At 38.3% G+C, this 18,633-nt stretch overlaps 1 protein-coding gene across 4 annotated transcripts in view; it reads left to right on the top strand.

Annotated features, from left to right (window-relative positions):
• Positions 1-17,792, top strand: part of tut4 (terminal uridylyl transferase 4) — a 55,165-nt gene extending 37,373 nt beyond the window's left edge. For 2 of the 4 annotated variants that reach the window (XM_002931456.5, XM_031900956.1), the window contains 14 exons: positions 33-90; positions 585-688; positions 1,058-1,147; positions 1,393-1,506; positions 2,663-2,740; positions 4,707-4,884; positions 6,583-6,630; positions 7,319-7,401; positions 11,574-11,689; positions 11,915-12,075; positions 12,175-12,272; positions 12,841-13,339; positions 15,799-15,960; positions 17,029-17,792. In XM_002931456.5, the coding sequence (XP_002931502.3) occupies positions 33-90; positions 585-688; positions 1,058-1,147; positions 1,393-1,506; positions 2,663-2,740; positions 4,707-4,884; positions 6,583-6,630; positions 7,319-7,401; positions 11,574-11,689; positions 11,915-12,075; positions 12,175-12,272; positions 12,841-13,339; positions 15,799-15,960; positions 17,029-17,120 (1,881 nt within the window). In that variant the 3' untranslated portion in view covers positions 17,121-17,792. Of the gene's footprint in view, positions 1-32; positions 91-584; positions 689-1,057; positions 1,148-1,392; positions 1,507-2,662; positions 2,741-4,706; positions 4,885-6,582; positions 6,631-7,318; positions 7,402-8,825; positions 9,175-11,573; positions 11,690-11,914; positions 12,076-12,174; positions 12,273-12,840; positions 13,340-15,798; positions 15,961-17,028 lie in introns of those variants that run through there. The other 2 variants (XM_004914010.4, XM_031900957.1) reach the window with 2 other exon arrangements.
• Positions 17,793-18,633: the final 841 nt, after the last annotated feature.

Genomic DNA, 18,633 nt, shown 5'->3' with positions numbered 1-18,633 from the left:
TTTTTTTCTTTGTGTTTTTTTTTCTTTTCTAGAAACTAAACTGCAAAGAAATTATTGATGGTTTAGCAAAGGTTCTTAAAAAGCATCCAGGTAAACCTATAACATTCACAACAGAGCCTGTGTATAATGTGTTTGAAACTTTGTATTCTACTACTCCGAGTCCAGAAATGGGCAGCCTTTAGCACTGTACTTAATGTTGAACTGCAACTACCACAAAGCTGGTAGTGAGGGGAGGGTCTTTTGCCTTCCAGCTAGGGTGGCAATGAATGGATGTCTCTGATTTAAAATAACATGCTCACAGACTGAGGGATGTTGTTGCCAATAACTGTGGTACATGTATAGTGTACCTACTGAAGCCACATATGATCAGACTATGCCAAAACTGATTATATATCATGGGTCTACTACCAACTTATAGGCACGAGACATAATAAAAATAAAATAAATAAAAATCATTTTAGATATCTTGAAATTATTTAGATTGACACATGGTGGCAGAAAATTATGAATCCATCTTTTTTACCAATATTTTGTCCTCATGTTCTTCTTAGGTCCTTTTAGACTTATTTTTCTTTTTATTTTAGGTTTAAAAAATATATTGGCAATAACTACTGCCAAGGTTCCAATAGTGAAGTTTGAGCATAAGGAGAGTGGTGTGGAAGGAGACATAAGCTTGTACAACACTCTGGTATGTCCTGGGAAGATGCATGACATTAGTAAATTTAAATTTCATTTGTATTGTTTAAGAGCAAGGCAAAATTTTGCAGTGTGTTTAAATGAAAAATGCTTTGTTAGCAGGCTACTGTCACTCTAGGAAATCTCTTTGTCAATTATTGAAACACAAACCAGTGTAAAATTCCCACAGATCTACTGGTCTAATGCCTTGTGGTTTTTAGATACCACAATAGGTTTCCAATTTTGCAAGGTGTATGGTTCTGTTATTTGTAAGAAATATAATTGTACTTTAGAGATATGCATATTCTTACAAAGTGGTATATATCATGTATCAACCTGATCAACTTGCTCACAAAATTCTGATAACATTTGTTATTGTCAGGCTCAGCACAACACCAGAATGTTGGCTACATATGCTGCCATCGACCCACGGGTAAAATACCTTGGATACACAGTGAAGTTCTTTGCCAAGGTACTATAATTTACTTGATTCTGCAATTATTTAATACTATTAGAACCTTTGCTTCACACTATATGATCCTTAAAATGCACTTAATTTAAGTGAATTGTACAGTGTATTTATAAGGGAAGTGAGCATTTGATGGTCTTATTATTATTGATGATCTTATTATTATTATTATTATTAGTATTATATTTGATCTATATATATATATATAATTCTCTATAGGATATGACCTGTCGCTTTTGTCTTTACAGCGCTGTGACATTGGTGATGCTTCAAGAGGGAGTCTATCATCATATGCTTACATTTTAATGGTGCTGTACTTCTTGCAGCAGAGAAATCCTCCTGTCATTCCAGTGCTTCAAGAGGTAGGAGAGCAACAGAATATAATCTGTATGTGATAGAATACATGTATATCAACTCATAGGGGTTTTTCTCACTTTAAAGGAAAACTATACCCCCAGAAAGAATGCTTAATCAAGAGAGAGTTTATATTATATTAAGTGGCCTATTAAATAATTTCACCAAACTGGAATATATATCAGTAAATATTGTCCTTTTACATCCTTTCCCTTGATCCGCCATTTAGTGATTGGCTGTGTGCTCCCTCAGAGATCACATGACCAGAAATAATGCAGCTCTAACTGCAAAAGACAGAAGTCCATTAATTGACTGATGTGGCCTAGCATGTATGTGTTGTCAAGTAATGCAAAGGCACTCAAGGCTACAAATGGGACAAGCCCTTAAATTCAAGCTTTATTGCGGTAGGGGGTTATTTTGCCCCGAAACGTTGCACTACCACAATAAAGCTTGAATTTAAGGGCTTGTCCCGTTTGTAGCCTTGAGTGCCTTTGCATTACTTGACAATTCTGGACTTTTGGAGGGTGCCGATCCCTCTGGCAGTGAGCACCGGGCGTTTAATTCATCTTGGAGAGTTAAGGGTGTGCGAGGAAGGTCTGTGTTGGAGGCTAGCATGTATGTGTGCCTTGGCTTGTTTGTGTGCACTGTGAATCCTATGATCCCAGGAGCCGGCCATTAATTCTTACAATGGCAATTTTCTATTTAGGAGTTCCCAATAGCACATACTACTAAAAAAGTATATTTTTTATGAAAATTGTTAATTTTGTTTGTCGGTATAGTTTTCCTTTAATACTACTTTTTCCTGGTCCATATTTAAATAAGCTTATGACTCATTTATTTCAAGGGATATTGTGTATTGCATCACTTCCTAAACCAGTACTCTGCTTTCTGGAGGTATGGACCCTCTTTAACTTGTATAGTGTATTTATTAGATTGTCTAAAGCATTGTTATGTATTTTATTGTATGACTTTGTGAACTGTAAAGACTTGAAATGGAAAGTTTTTAGAAAGAAAGCATTTATAGATGTAAATTTGTTAAAATAGATTATCCTTAGTACTTTAGCATTTAAATGAACAGATCTACTCATTAGGCCAAAAATTAAATAAATAGCTTGCCCATAGATGTAAACTTATTTAGCATGCATATTGCTTCATTTATTGTAGATATATGATGGGCAAGAAACCCCACAAAGAATGGTGGATGGCTGGAATGCCTTTTTCTTTGATAACACAGAAGAGTTGGTGAGTATACAGTCATGTAATCAATATTGGTACATAGTGGGGCAGGTGTACAACCTGGTGCTGCTCTATTCATCCTATTGTCATTGGGATTGATGACTAAATCAGGTGATGAAAGAAATCAGTCTTTATCCGTATGTTTTCAGTCATTGCTCTAATTCCCTATGATCACCAGTAGTCATCATAGTTGATGTTAAAGAAACAGTAAGTTTTTTAAGTAAGTAAAATGTAATGTAGAGCTTCCCTACACTGCTAGAAGTTCTGTGTTTGCTTCAGAAAGACTTCTATAGCTGTTGTGTAGCCATGGAGGCAGCAATTCAAGCAAGAAAAAAAAGGGTAAAAAGCACAGGTTACATAGCAGATAACAGATAAGCTCTGTATCATATAATGGTGTTTTATTATATCTGTCATCTGCTATGTAACCTGTACCCTTTCCAGTTTAAATAACCTCCCCCATGGCTACACAGCAGCTTTGTTTATATAATCTAAAGTAGTCTTTGAAGCAAACACACAACTTTTACCAAAGCAGGAACACAGCACATAATATTTTAAAAACTTTGATACACTCTTATTTTTTGGTGTTTTGAGAATTACTGCTCTTTTAGCCTGTGATCACTATTAGTCAAAGTTATCTAGTCTTTACTCTTTCAATGGCAGCTTTCTAATGTTAATTGATATGTGCATGACTTCAAAACTGTATATTTTACACAGAAACTAAATACACAGTAGCATGGGTATGAGATCTCAATGTATAGCTCCGAATTGTGGGAAGCCATCTCCCATAGAGGCCATTTTAAGCAATATTTTTTTTAATGATTTCCTATTTCTCTATAAAAAAGGTTAGTTATCATAATCCATGTTGATTGAAAAACAATCCCACTGGGTTTATTTAATGTTTAATTGTAAATTATTAGATTTAATGTATGGTGATTTAGATTATCGAAAACCCTGGTGTTAAGCATTCTGGCAAATAGTTCCCACTCCTGTTATAGCCCTATAATTCTAAAGGCTGATTTCTAATACTTAAAGGAGAAGGAAAGTCATCTTGGCATTTTACTGCCAATAGATTTGCCATATTAGTGCCACCTAGAATATAGATATTCAGCAGAAAGCTTGACTATACTTGAGTAAAGAGCCCTAGAAGCTCCCTCCAATAGCAGCTGCCATTTTAGCTTGGTCTTGGTAGCTTTCTGCTGCACTTATAGCTGTTGGAAGCTCAGATCACACATTCCTGTGTGGAGGAATGAGTTCTTATGCATGCGTATGGGAGGGGGAGAGAGGAGAGAACTGAGCAGACTCGTACCCCAAACCTGAAGGAGCCCTTAAAGAGAGGAAGTCTGATACCGAAGAACATGTTCACAAAAAAGGAGATAAGTAATCCTGTTTCTTTTGATAGAGGACTCTGTGCAGCTTTTCTGTGCTTATGGCTGTATTTACATAGAGCTTTCTGATAAAGCTTACTTAGTTTTTACCTTTCCTTCTCCTTTAAAACATATTGCACTGCTATGATGAGTTCTTATGTGTCCTCTGCTTTCATGATATCGGCAAATATTGACATACTGGACAAACCTCAGTATCCCTGTAGACCATTCCATAGCCTGCTGAAGTTGGCAGTGCACTTAGCAAAGGCCAAACTTTGGGATACTGAATGGTACTTACAAAGATGTTAAAGTTATGGAGTTCTGTTGAAATTGTGTCAAGCTTTAAATTCTTGTGCTCAAGAAAAGCAAAAGATTTAACAATAGGTTAACAAAAAAAATCCCAATTTTGAGATATTCTATATGTTTACCATGTTTAAAATGCATTGGTAAAAAGTAGTCAGTTATTCACCCTTTAACTAAAGTAAAGCAATATATTGTGTTATTGTTACAGTATGTGAAAACAGAAATGACTTTACCATTGCATTCTTAAATCAATTCTTAATGTTGTCGGTGCTGATTTTACTGTCCTTGTCTTATTCTTCTTATAGAGAAACCGGTTTCCTTCACTTGGCAAAAATAGAGAGTCTGTTGGGGAACTGTGGCTTGGGTTCCTTCGATTCTACACTGAAGAGTTTGATTTCAAGGAATATGTCATCAGCATTCGACAGAAAAAGTTGCTAACTACATTTGAAAAGCAGTGGACCTCTAAATGTATTGCTATTGAAGGTATATGTTTTATACTAAAGGATGGGAGACTGCTTGTTTTTTTGAATAAAAGCAAAATACATCCTTAACCACTTGAACCACTCCTGCCATCATGTTAATGCAGTGTCGGACTGGGACCTCAGGGGCCCACCAGAAAACCTTAGACCATGGGCCCACTCTCCAAACTATTTTTCCTCACTCAACCGCTTAATTCTCCAAGTCTCTTGTATTTACATGCTAGCATCTATTCTTCCATCTATTTCTCCTCTTTGTTCCCATTCAGAAATAGGGAATGGTTATGAAGTAGGCCAAATGGTCAGGAGGGCCCCCTGGCCAACCGGGAGTTTTCCTGGTATCCTGGTGGGCCAGTCCGACACTGTGTTAATGAAAAACGCTACATCTAATTTACATCCCTTTTAATATCAACTCCTTAACTTCAGATTGCACCATAAACAAATAAGAATGTGCAATGATATGTAGACTGAGCAATACTTACCGTAAGTCTTTTCTATATAAGGCAAGTATATTTTTGTAGCATTTGACACATATTTACACTTAATATTGTCTTTGAGAGAGTATAATTACTGTACACATTCTGTTTTATGTACATTTGTGCCACTTGCTGAACATACAGATCATCTGATGGCTTATAAGAACAGTTAAAAAAATTCATGTGATATGTATAAAAAAAGGGCCAGTATACCCACTTTTTCATCATTAGTTTTTAATATAAGTTGAATTTTTGAATTCATTAGGAAAGATGTATGATTTTAGTTATTTCTTGCACTCAACAGGGCAAAATCTAAAAGGAAAAGTAAAATCACACTTCCTGTTCATGTGAGCACAATCAAATCAGCAGTCCACTGAGAAGCTCTCTCTGTAATGAACTGCTCTTTATCTCACAGCTAGAGGGAAGGGAAGGGTTTGTTTATACAGTGGGTTGTTTTGATTGTGCTCATACAAGTCAGGAAGTATGTAACTTTAGTCTCAGTCTTTTAGAATTTGCCATATTTAGTGCAAGAAATAAAAAATAAAAGTATGTTCAGTGCAATGTTTAAAAAGGGTTATATTGCCACTTTAAGCACATTGTAGCCAAAACAAAATATCGAATTATCAGTTGAAGTGTTTAAGATTGCAACTGCATGTGCACACTAAGGGGAACATTCATCAAAGTACGAGTTTGAATCCCGAAATGGGTGAAATTCGGAGTAGATACGTTAATTTCTGATGATCGGAAATGTCACGAAAATGCTTCGTAATCATTACGATAATATCGTAATTGCATTCCAAAAGTCATTACATTTTCGTATCCGAACAATCATAAACGGCGGAAAACCTTTCTAGCTTTGATCCTTCTGTGTATGTTTTTGAAGCCTCCCATAGGACTCAATGGCACGCTGCAGCTCCAACTTGGCCCAAGGAAAGTCACGATAACAGTTTGAAACTTTCGTACTCGTTGCGACAAATACAATTTTGTCGTGTAAGATTTGTCGCAAATTAACGAAAAAAATCACACAAAATAAGCCCAGGTCTATAAAGTAGAAAAAATACGAATTTTTTGTTTTCGGAATCAATCATACTTTGATAAATGTGCCCCTATTTGTGTGGGAAGTATATGGAGCAGATATTCTTCCCTCTTTTATTACATTATGGGAAAGTGTATCAATTCGTACCTTATAGATAAAGGATATTTAAAATGTTATCTGTTCTCTTGCCTAGACCCTTTTGACCTCAATCATAATCTCGGAGCTGGAGTCTCCAGAAAAAGTGAGTAGAATAATAATAATTTTATGTTATTTATGCTGAAACTTTGTGTCCTGGTGCCATCTTTGGTTCTCTGATCATGCTAAGATCATTTGTTTTTGGTTATTACATCTGCCATGTATAGTTTAATCTATTGAAAGCTCTTTACATGTGATGCTGATATAACTTGCTAAACTTTCTGAGAAATCCAATAATTTACCCACTTACATCATTTCTGCAGAATTAGTATCTGCTTAGTATTGGGGAATACGTTTTGTAGTATACATGTATGGTTTCTCCTCTTACAGACTATGAGAAGCTTCCAAAGAACAACTGCCCCAGGTGCTGGACAAATTTAGCAATAGAAGAACAGAGTGCCACACACACAGGGACTTTAAGAAAAGCAGAACATATAATATATTATTTTTTTTAATATTTTTTTTTTCAGCTATTGTTCTTTTTTCTAGGCAAACCCATAGGGAAAATAAAAAATTAAGGTATAGCAACCCCTTAAGGGGGAAGAATAGTGTAATCTTTGTCTACACATTTTTTAATCAGATATTTTGTTTCACCTGTTTCACCTGATGGTGAAAAGTAAGTAGTTTTTTTTTTTGTTAAAAATAAACTACTAGAACTGTCAACTAAAGTCATTATTCTTTCTCTGTTTCATTAACAATAATAAGCTTCCTTGCTTCTTTGTTTTTTGTACTAGTGACAAATTTTATCATGAAGGCATTTATTAATGGAAGGAAACTCTTTGGAACGCCAATCTATCCCATCCCTGGTCTTGAAAGAGTAAGTTTTTTTCCCAATATTTTTACAGCTATAGTTCAGGATTTCTTCTTCATAAACTAGTGACTATTGAGATATTATTGCAGCAAAGGTTCCCACCCATTCTTAATGTTTTTTTGTTTTGTTTACTTTTAGTGATTAGTAATTGTTTATAGTGAGAATTTTGCTAAGCCTAGCTAAAAAAAATCAACAGAAGGTTTTAATGCATCAGCTATCCGTAAAGTCACTTTTCTCCATTGTCGGATTGGGGGACACAGAAACTGTGGGTTTAGCTGGTCTACTAGGAGGCAGGACACAACATTTAAAGAAGAACTAGCTCCTCCTTAGCTGGCTACATCCCCCAGCAGGCAGAGCCCAGTTCATTTTTTTTTCTTCAGGAGTTTAGGACATGTCTGGTTTTCCTATTATTTTCTCTTTATACATTTGTAACACCAGGAGATGCACAAGACTCCTACACAGAGTAGGGTGTCTCTCTCAAGCATCTCCCATCGTGGGATTGTCTCCAGGGTCTCTTCTGCTGTTTAGCATTTACCACCCAGCTCGACCTAACCTCTCCCTTCCTGCACTGGAGGAGAGTTTGCTGGTTGGAAGACTGTACAGGAACTGAAACTTACAACAAGTAAGTATGAGTTTTTCCCTTTAGGAACCCACTGGAACAGCTCCACCTCCCTCCCCACCACCTGCGCTACCCTCCAGTGGTTTGTTAAGGCAACCAAGGATGACTGTCCCCAGCTAAAATAATGAATGTGGTTAGCAGACAGAGAGGGCTTAAACCTGGTGCTGGTTGGGGTCTAATCCTGCACCAGGTCCTGAAGGAGCACATTATGGATGGGGTAGTGGTTGAACAAGACTGGAAGCAGGAGCATGCCACTCTAAAAAAATTTTTAAAAATTGGGGCATTGTCCTCCACTGGTCTCCTCTTTGCCATTCCTTACTGTGCACAACTCTCCCCTATTGGGATTATTTCGTTCATTCCCCCACTATATGAGGGATCCAATGACAGCCTGTTTTACTAGGTGAACCTCCTCTACGGCTGTTAAATGTCTAACCTATGCAAAATGCCACAAGCATAACAGTCTCAGAAGAAAGCTAAGCAGATTCCATAAATTCTTCTCCCCATCCTCTAGAATCTAGCCTCAAAGAAGATGAGCTGTCACATAGTTCAGATCATGGGGATGATCAGTCTACCAAACACTCTTCTAAGGTCATAGAGTCTCTCATATTGTTGGTTCTAGAAATACTTCATATGCAGGAACCAATGGTCACTTCAGACTCTTCCAAGACTCTGTTTAAACGTCACAAATAGTCCTCACCTGTGTTCCGTTCCTACTCCTAGCTTGACTAGATCATTTAACAGGAGTGGGACAAACCTGAGAGACATTTTTAAGCTTTTTGCCACTTCTCAAAATTGTATTCATTCTCACCAGAACTCACCGAGAAATGGGCTTCTCCAGCTTCAATGGATGCTCCTGTGTCTCAGCTTTCTAAGAACACTGCACTTCCAGATACTGATGCCTCATCCTTCAAGGAGACTACGAACAAGAAGCTTGAAGGCTTCAGGCACTTTTCTTGTCCCTATGCTGTCCACGGCCATGACAGGGCAATACAGTCACGGTTATGCTCCCTGCTCAGTGCGATTCTGTTGGGAGCCCCTTGTCACCAACTTGTTCCAGGTCAAGGAGATGAACAATTACATCTGCAAAGCCTCCCTGGATGCTGCACAAGTTGGCAGCCGAACTTCAGTGCTAGCAGTGGCAGCTTGACAGTCTCTGTGGATGAAGCTATGACTTTTTGTCTAAGAAATACTTGACCTTCATTCCATTCAAGGGGGAATCTTCTCTTTGGCCCCAAACTTGACAAAATTATTAGTCAAGCTGCAGGGGGCAACAGCACCTTACTCCCACAGCCAAAGGCGTGTTCTTCCTTTCACAGAGGGAAACTTTTTTGTGGCACACATAACAAGAATTCAAGAACATCTCAGAACATCTCAGAACAGCCTTTTCATGGGTCTTTCCGTGGGCTCCAGAAATGTCTAGCATTTCTTCTGAAAGCCTTCCTTCAGGGGGTGGCTCACATAGCTCCCCCATTCCAAGCCCCTATTCCAGCCTTCCAGTGGTCATGCAAGTGCTCCAAAATCCACCTTTTCAACCAGTGCCTTTGTTTTCACTTCAGTGGTTCACTTGGAAGACAGTCTTCCTTCTGGTGACAGCTTCAGCCAGGCACATATCTGATCTCAGTGCTATGTCGTGCAAGGCCCAATTCTTCATATTTCATTCTGATAAGGCGGTCCTTCGCACTGTACCATCATTACTTCCCAAGGTTGTGCCAGCCTTCCATTTGAATCAGGAGATAACCATTGCATTGTTTTGTCCTGCTAACCCTAAGGAAGTGGCACTCCACTCTCTCAATCCTGTCCGGGCCCTCAAGTTCTACCTTCATGAGACTCCCTATTTATCCTGCATTCAGGGCCCGTCATGGTACCCCAGATCACAAGACCACTATCTCTTGCTGGATCAAGCAAGACATTCAGCGAGCCTACACTGCATTTTACCAGTTTGCCTACATTTTACCAGTTTGACACCTTTGCAGCATCTGAAACTCACTTCAGCAAGAAGGTCCTTCAAACCGCATATAGGCCTTGCCTTTCTTGCCCTACTTTCATGGGGACAGCTGTGATACATCCTCACTGTTCCTGTTTCCCCCAATCTGACGATGGGGCAAAGGAGACACAGGACTTCCCTTTCCTGATCGAGGCCCTCAGTATCCATGCAACATGGTTTTGGTAATATATCTGTTGTATTATATTTGGTGCATGTTGTGTTATACTCCTATAAACTTTGGTACAAGACTGAACTAGGCTCTGCCTGCTGTAGGTTATAGCCAGTGAATTTTTGTTTTATTGTTGTGTCCTGCCTCCTATTGGCTAACTTTTGAATGGGACTAGAATGTAGAACGTGCTTTCCACAGCACTCTAGGGTTGATTCACTAAGGTGCGATAACGCTTATCGCATGCTTTTTTGCGTTAAAATTGACAAAAAAAACAAAAACCGCGTGATTCGCTAAAGCATTATAGCATGTATCGCGTGCGTTAATTAGCGCTCAGAAATAATACTAACAAATGATTCACAAACACTTAGATGCGCTAAATATCGCATTACTCTATACGAAAATTAACACCTACTTGAAGCAGGCAGTACTGTTCATGAGCTTTTGGCAACACAATATGGACTTTGCAGTGTGATTTATTCAAGTATGTGTTGGCCCTAGAGTGATGCAGCCTCCAGTTTGCAGGGAAATGGTCATTTTAAAAAAAAAGTAGGTTTACGAAAGTAATGCTGTGTATGGCTAATATGGCGTGTGCACGATAAGTAGCGCACATGCGTTAATTAGCACGCGCGACAAGTAGCGCGCTGCGTTAATTAGTGCACGTTGCGTCAAATACCGCACAAAAATAGTCTTCGCGACTTAAATAATGCAAACAGCATTGGATCTAAATTAACGCAAATATACTTTAAGTGAATTTTTAATGCATGCTATAAATAGCGCACGTTTTAACGCACTTTAGTGAATCAGCCCTTCTGTGTATTATATTGGTGTCAATGTAAGAAGATTGTGCTCTGAATCACTCCCAGTTTGCCTTTTTTTCTGACATACAAAATGTGGTATTGGTATTTTGTACATGTATAAACAAGTCTGTTTTAATTACTAAACAGAAGCCACATTGCTTGAGAAAAGTAGCAGTAACCATCCTGGAATGTCCAGTTTATTACCCATCAAACAACTGACAGTTATTTATCTGTATTTTACAGATGTTTTAGTTTATTTTTTGCTTTCTAATCAAATGAAAAGTGGAGTGGTAGGAAAGACATTATCCTTAGATGACTAAATCAATGGCTGTGATACTAAATGCCATAATGTATGCCAAGCCACACACAATTTTATAAAGTTTTTAATACATGCTGCTTCATATAAACAAATTCTCTATTAGTTTGTATCTGCTTTATTTCACGTAGAATAGGAAAAGTTATCCTACAACTAGTACACGAAGACCAAACAGGATTCATGCCGGGTAAATCCACTGCATTGAATATAAGGCGTCTATACACTAACTTAACACATGCTTTATTTCACATAGATGTGTAGTTGTGGCGTTATCTTTATTTTTCTGCACACAGGAGTACTTCTTTGATTCCAAAGTGCTAACCGATGGAGAGTTAGCTCCCAATGACAGGTGCTGCCGTGTATGTGGGAAGATTGGTCACTACATGAAAGACTGTCCAAAGCGCAGAAGGTAAGAGACCTTTGAGCTGCTTTGAGCTCCATACATGTTCTTCAGTTTTCTACTTTTTGCATTTTCTCATGTGTTGTTTACTTTAAGCTTGTACATTTTATTGTATATTTAATATTCCTCTTCTGCAAAATATATATATATATATATATATATATATAAGTAAGTTACACAACTGGTGATTTGACTAGAAATGCTTTTTTTTTTTTTTTTTTTTTTTTTTTTTAGAATCAAAAAGAAAGAGAATGAGAAGGATGATGATAAGGACATAAAGGAAGATGAGAGAGACCTTAGAGAGAAGAGGTGTTTTACTTGTGGGGATGTGGGACATGTGCGAAGAGACTGTCCTGAAAACAACCCAGTCCGGCAGAAGAATGGTGGAATTATGGGTAAGATGCAGAAAGATTTGCTTAAGGGGAACAGTAACCACCCTCTAAACACTAGATTATTTAGGAGATGTGTAACAGCATGTTGCTTCGCTGTTTCAGCCCCTCAGATCTTGCAAGGCCTGATCCTCCCACAGCCAGTTCTTACACCACTCCAGCAGATTGAACGTCCATGTCGGACCCGGCAGGCCTCTGAGTCGGTAAGTTGTTGAAGATATTCATTTCTGAATTTAGCTTTATACCTCTTTTCAAATATTTTGCTTAGCTTGCTGAATAAAACAATTCGTTTTTGTTTTAGTGATATGGTATTGCTTAGAAAATCCAAGCAAGTATTATACTGTTATTCTGATTATTTAGTCCCTAGTGGCATGGTTACACTGGATTCTATGGTAGATATATAATTTTGCCTCTGCAGAAAAGTAGTGTCACATGTCTCTTATACATCTAAATGACAACATTTATGGAAACATAACGGTAAACCTGCCGATAAATATAGCATACATACCCTATCTGAAAAAGCACTGCCGTTGAAGATAAAGCCAATTCATGTTTGTTTTAACATTACAATATGTACGTTGCATACATTTTAATTGGTGCCTCTTACAAGGAATAATAGTGGTGTTGCAGTGAACAGTGTATATTGTAAGTGCCATCATGCAAGCCAAGAGTCTTCTAAAAAAAGCTTACACTCAATTTGTAAATAGATTAATAAAATATAATCAGTAATTGCTTTTTTCACAAGTAACTATGTCTTTTTTTCATCTGCAGTCAGAATCCCATCATTCATCATACTCTCCACAGCCTCAGCCATTACAACAAAATTCAGGCAACCAGACACAGCCCTTGCAAACTAAGCTTGACCAGCAACAAACTCCTTCAGCACAGATTCCTCACCAGGTTCCGCGACCCATGTTTAACTTTCCACACTCTCCCCCCACACGCTTTTCCCCTTTGCACAATCTTGGGATTTTCCCCTTTCCCCCACAAATACCTCTTCCCAGCAACTCATGGCCCATCCCTGCTCAGATGCTGCTCTCATCCTCTGGAAACCCCTCTCACCCTGGTGGTGTTACCTTCCCAGCAAGGTCTGGCAGCAGCAGCCCATCCACTACAAATCAAAGTGCTGTTAACCTGAATGATCCAAGTATCATCTTTGCTCAGCCTGCTGCCAGATCCCTGGGAGTCCCAAACTCCACTCACGATGGTCCCTGGCACAGCTCCCAAACTCCTAGCTCTCTGATGAGCAATGGCACAGTGGGTGGAACAGGTAAACCAATAACATTGCTATTTTCTTTGTCAGCACTATTCGGTGGATAAATAGATTATTAAGGAGCTTTTTGCACATGTACATTTCTAAAAATGTGTAGAAAGCTCATGCTTTTCAAGAACATATTCTACATTGTATGTATAATAACTGAGATATAGTGCAGCTGCCAACCTGAATTCTTCTTACCTTAAGCAATTCTTGCATTCTTTAACTGTTCTAGTGCGGAGCTTAGTTTTGGAGCCAGCCATAGCCCTCCCATGCACAGACTCTTAAGGTGGTCATACACATTCAGATTAAAGTCTTCTTCCGATGAACGTTCGGATACCGGTTGTACATTTAAAGGAAAACAGAAGTTCATTGACACGCTATATCCATTATTAGTTCTCTTTGATTACAGGTAGATCACTATAGTTAAGGCTCACCAAAGAGTAGCCCCATCACCGCCATGTTGAAAGAGGTATTCCTTCTTCCGTTCCCTCACTGCTCACTACTGCGCATGCACCAATCCTGCCCGCAGCTCTGTGTAAATGTAAATGACACAAAGTAATTGAGTGTTGTCATAGCAACAAGACACTTCAATTCCTATTGGCTGGGGGGTGGGCTAACTGGGATTAGGGTGACGCCCCTGCAAAGAGAAGGGAAGGGATATTCAAATTAAAAGCATGCGCAGTAACACTGAAAATGCTGTAATGCGACTCTCCAGTGCCTGAGTCAGCGGGGTGGGACAATAAGAGATTTTGACTACGTCACTCAGCCCTAGTAACCTTTCTTTGTCCTTTAAATGCAACCATCTGAAACTAACATTCAGACTGAAATTGTAGGATAAAGCCCTTAAAATACAAATCGGAGGATGTTCTGAACATGAAATAGTTGCAAACGCCAATTGTAGGAAAGTGACTTCCCCCAAGGATATGGCACGATACACAATACATTTGCAGATATTATTTGTTAGCTGACCAAAATTTTCTAACCTGGCCAATCGACAAAAACAACAGATCGCCATGGTATGAAAATCATCAGGACAATAATTCGGAGCCACACACGGTCCAAAAATCACATGATTTTCAATCGCATATGTGTATGGCCAGCTTAAGACTGAATTGTGTATGAAGTTGGCAGTTTCTGTTGAATGTGTATGGAGTGGGCGCTGTGAATAACTCCAAGCTAGATTGCCATATAGCACTGTTCTTACCTAGGACAGCTATCCAGGTGTAGGGGACACCTAGAAGGAAGATACAAGGTGATTCTTTGTTCTGCTCACACATAATGCTGGCCCTATTGGAAGAAGAGAAACCTTTCTAATAATATGCTTTGTTTGGAGCCAAATAACTCTTTCCAATGTTGTATCATACATATACTAGAAAGAATGATCATGTTATTCTCGGCATATACATATATTTTGAAGAATCTATTTTAGTCACAAATTTATAGTGAAAAAGCTTGACTGCCGTGCCAATATCAATATGAACTTCATATGGTGGTGCCAAATACTTACCTCTGTACATTTATATTGGGGAAGAAATCTTCTAAACCAGAACATACTTCAAAAAATGCTGTCATCACACAATTCCCCCTTTTATATAATTCTGTTTAGAGTTAAAAATTTTAAGTAAGAGTTTAGATTTCATATTTTATTGGTTCAGTGGTTTCCTTTACAACTCTTATCTTTTCCCCTAGCTATAGCAGTGGCACAGAAACAGAAACTGCTCCTCTACTCTTCTCCGCTCTTTCTTATGTCTGCAACCAGACTTACTGCGTTGAGTATTCATATTTGTGCTGAAATCCACTTTGTATGTCTGCCCCCAGGCTGAAGCAGTCACACTGGGCGCAGACACAACGAACAGTGATTGGAGTAGAGGAGCAGTTTCTCAGCCTGCGAATAAGCCGCTCTGTGTGGCAATATAAATTGGTACATGTGGCAGTAGCCTAAATGTAAATGACCATTTCCAGTTAAGGGTCATTTCTAATGACCCTTGACTTTCGGAGACTATAGCTTTTAACCTATGTCTAGAATCCCTGTCATAAAACAAGACTTGAATGCTGTGTTGTTTTCAGAAAAGAAGTAGAGAAAATTCTGTATGAAAGCATTACATGTAACTTTATCAGAAGATTCTTCCCAAATGATTCCAGCTAACATTACATTACACTCTGTTTCTGGTATATAAAAACACTTTTCAGAATCCCTCAAAAAGCACAAGACCTCTTTTAACTGGCTGGTTAGGGTTACTACTGCCTTTGGTCTGCCATAGTGCAGAATAAGCTTGCTAGTTATAAAGAAACAAGTAGTTGTAAGAGAACATCTTAGATAATATAAGTTAGAAATGCATCAGAAGTAGCAAAACTTTGCTGCAGTCGTATAAAAGTTGCTTGATATATATATCAAGCAACTTTGTAATACAAAATATCAAATACTGTGATTTCTTTTAGGTTTTAATTTATTTGCATTTCCTGACCAACAGATCAAGGATTCCAAGGACATTTTGCTAAGCCATCCACTCCCTGGGAGCACCCCGCCCCACCCCACTTCCCCTTGCTCCCACCATCGTGGCCTTACAGGTTGCCCCAGAACTTTCTGCCACAGGGACCTGCCAGCTTTCATTCCAAGACATATTACCCTCCAGGTAGTATTTTCTTTCTGATATTAACTGTCTTTTAAACTAAGACTAATTGTTCAGCCAGAAAAATGGAAACCAAAGTATTTGTATTTTAAACAGACACAGGGCAATTTATGAACAGGGCAGTAATTTATGTTCGCCAGGCTGGCAAATAGCCATTGGAAAAGAGTAGTTGGTTACAGCTCATTAACTATAAGTTAAAAGTTACATTTGTACATAAAATAACATTTCATAAAGCTGCAGCTTTTAACTTACACCAGACCTCAACTTTGGTGTAGGTTCCTAGGAAAAGGCTCTGGATAGAAGTGTGTATTTTCACACCAAAACTATTCACTTAATAAACTTGAAACGGAATAAACTTGGCATCAAACAGCATAGTTAGTAGATTTAAAAAAAAAAAAAAAAAGCACTATGCTTGTCCAGGTGCAGGTGTCCCATAGCAGCCAATCACCAGGTAGCATTTACTGGTTACCTGTTTAAAAGCATAAACATAATTGTGTGGTAATTGTTGCTGCACCTAGGCAAACACACAGTGCATTATTTGTAAGTATGGGGGTAAATCTAGTGTGCAGTTTTACCAGTTTTATCAATTTCTGTGCTGCTTTACATTTGCACCAGTTTATATATAATGTTTTTTCTTGTGGCTTTGTAGCCACATTTAATGCATTTTGAATACTCCATTTTTTTTTATTCAGAAAACTAGTCCCCCACTGATGTAATAGATGTATCAGAATCTGACTCACTCAGACTTCTTCATCAAATAGACAGATCGCTAAGAGGATGATAGCAAAGACTAACTTATTTTAGAAATGGTACAGAAGTTTGAATTGATCATATTTACAAAGTTTCTTAATTCTTGGAGATAAGGATTAAATCAGTAATAAACTTGATTTATAGACTGAAGAAAGAGTGGGCTTGCTAGGGGTTATTTTGATGATGCCCAGAAAACGAAAGTACTTTCTGTTGCTCAGATGTGTGGCACACACTGATTTATTTGTGGGTTTTTGTGGCTAGACTGAATGAGGATATACACTGCACAGTGATTTATTGTATATCTGCTTTTCTGTCTTTCAGCTGCCTCACTGATCCAAAACGGACCCCAGTTCCCTGTCTTATCTCAAGGGCATCCCCACCTAAATTCAAATTATATACAGCAGAAGAAATGAATCAATGCCATTACAATATTTCGGCCTTTACAGGATCTAGTTTTAAATCAATGTGTTTGACTATTAGATTATTTAACCCTTTTACTGCCCAGGAGCCTGTGGAAACCTTGTGTGACTGCGGGGCACCTAGGGGAGTGAGGGCTTTTAATTTTTATCGCTTGTAAATACATCAGTTTTCGTTTACTGGAATCATTCCTCTGAGTGATGCTAATTTCTTTTATTTCATTGCCCCATTTTAAGGGGAGCTTTGCGTTTTATCCAGGTATAAAATGTAAAAGAAAAAAAATTACAAAAAGAGAGCATTTTTTTAATGAAATTAAGTTCTTAATGTTTATTAGCCTTGTTCATTCAGCTGCTTCAAGCTCTCTATAAATGTATATATTTTAGTTAAAAAGATGATTTAAAAAAAGAAAGGAATGTAATTTTTTAAAAATGTCTTTTATTATTTGAGTCTGAAGCAGGGGCCAAAAAATCTTTTAAAACACGTCTTTTGTTTTGGTACCAATAGAAGGCTGTTTTATCGCATTAAGTGTAACAAAACAATAAAATTTAAAAAAAAAAAAAAAAAACATGAAATAAACCTTTTTTATTAAAATGAAATTCCAAGCTGCAAAGTATAACATATTTGATAAATTGGTTTCTTCATTTTTAATAAAACAAGATTACCAGTGATATGTTGTTTATTTTTATTTAAACATTTTACCTGCAATAAGTATGTGCATAGTGTTCAGATATACAGGCCTGTGACATTAGAAAAAACTATACCTTCAGAATGAATACTTAACCAACAGTTCATTGATATAGGATCAGCCTGAGTGTCCCTTTGCACAAATCCTTCCTTCATGCCTGATATGGTGATTACCTGGTTTATATGAAAGCTAGATACCATACCTTCCTTCTGCCTCCGCCTAGCCAGCCCCAAGGAGGTGGCTCTCCATGCCATGGGCCCAGTTAGGGCCCTTTACAGATCAAATAAGTTTCGCTCCTCCTCGGCACTCTGCATCCTTCCATCAGGGCCCCACAAGGGTTCCCCAGCCACTAAAGCCATTATTTCCAAGTGGATCGGGAAGGCCATTCACAGAGCCTGTATTATCAGGGCCCCTCTGAATTGGATCACAGCCCACTCTACCAGAGGCATCAGCACCTCCTGTGCTTTCATGAACCAAGCCTTTGCGAAGCAGGTGTGCAGGGCCGCTGTGTGGTCCTCCGCACATTAATTCACGCTCAGTTTAAAAGGAAGGTTCTGAAGGCTGCAGATGTTTAATGGGCAGGCCTCACTTCTTCCTTCCTGCTTTGGGGGCGGCTTTATGTCATGTCCCCATGGTTCCTGTGTCCCACAGAGACATGGAATGATAAAGGGGATTTTGTATTACTTACCATTAAATCTGTTTCTCTTAGGACGTCTCTGTACACAAGGCTACCCACCCGGGAAATTATTCCTCATGCTGTTCTTATACGTGTTAAGGAATAAGAAATCCCCTTTTCCCCATGCTTGTCTTTTCCATATTCTTCT

The sequence above is a fragment of the Xenopus tropicalis genome, chromosome 4, assembly GCF_000004195.4.
Source record: "Xenopus tropicalis strain Nigerian chromosome 4, UCB_Xtro_10.0, whole genome shotgun sequence".
Taxonomy (NCBI): Eukaryota; Metazoa; Chordata; class Amphibia; order Anura; family Pipidae; genus Xenopus; species Xenopus tropicalis.
This window is presented reverse-complemented; position numbering and strand designations above follow the sequence as displayed.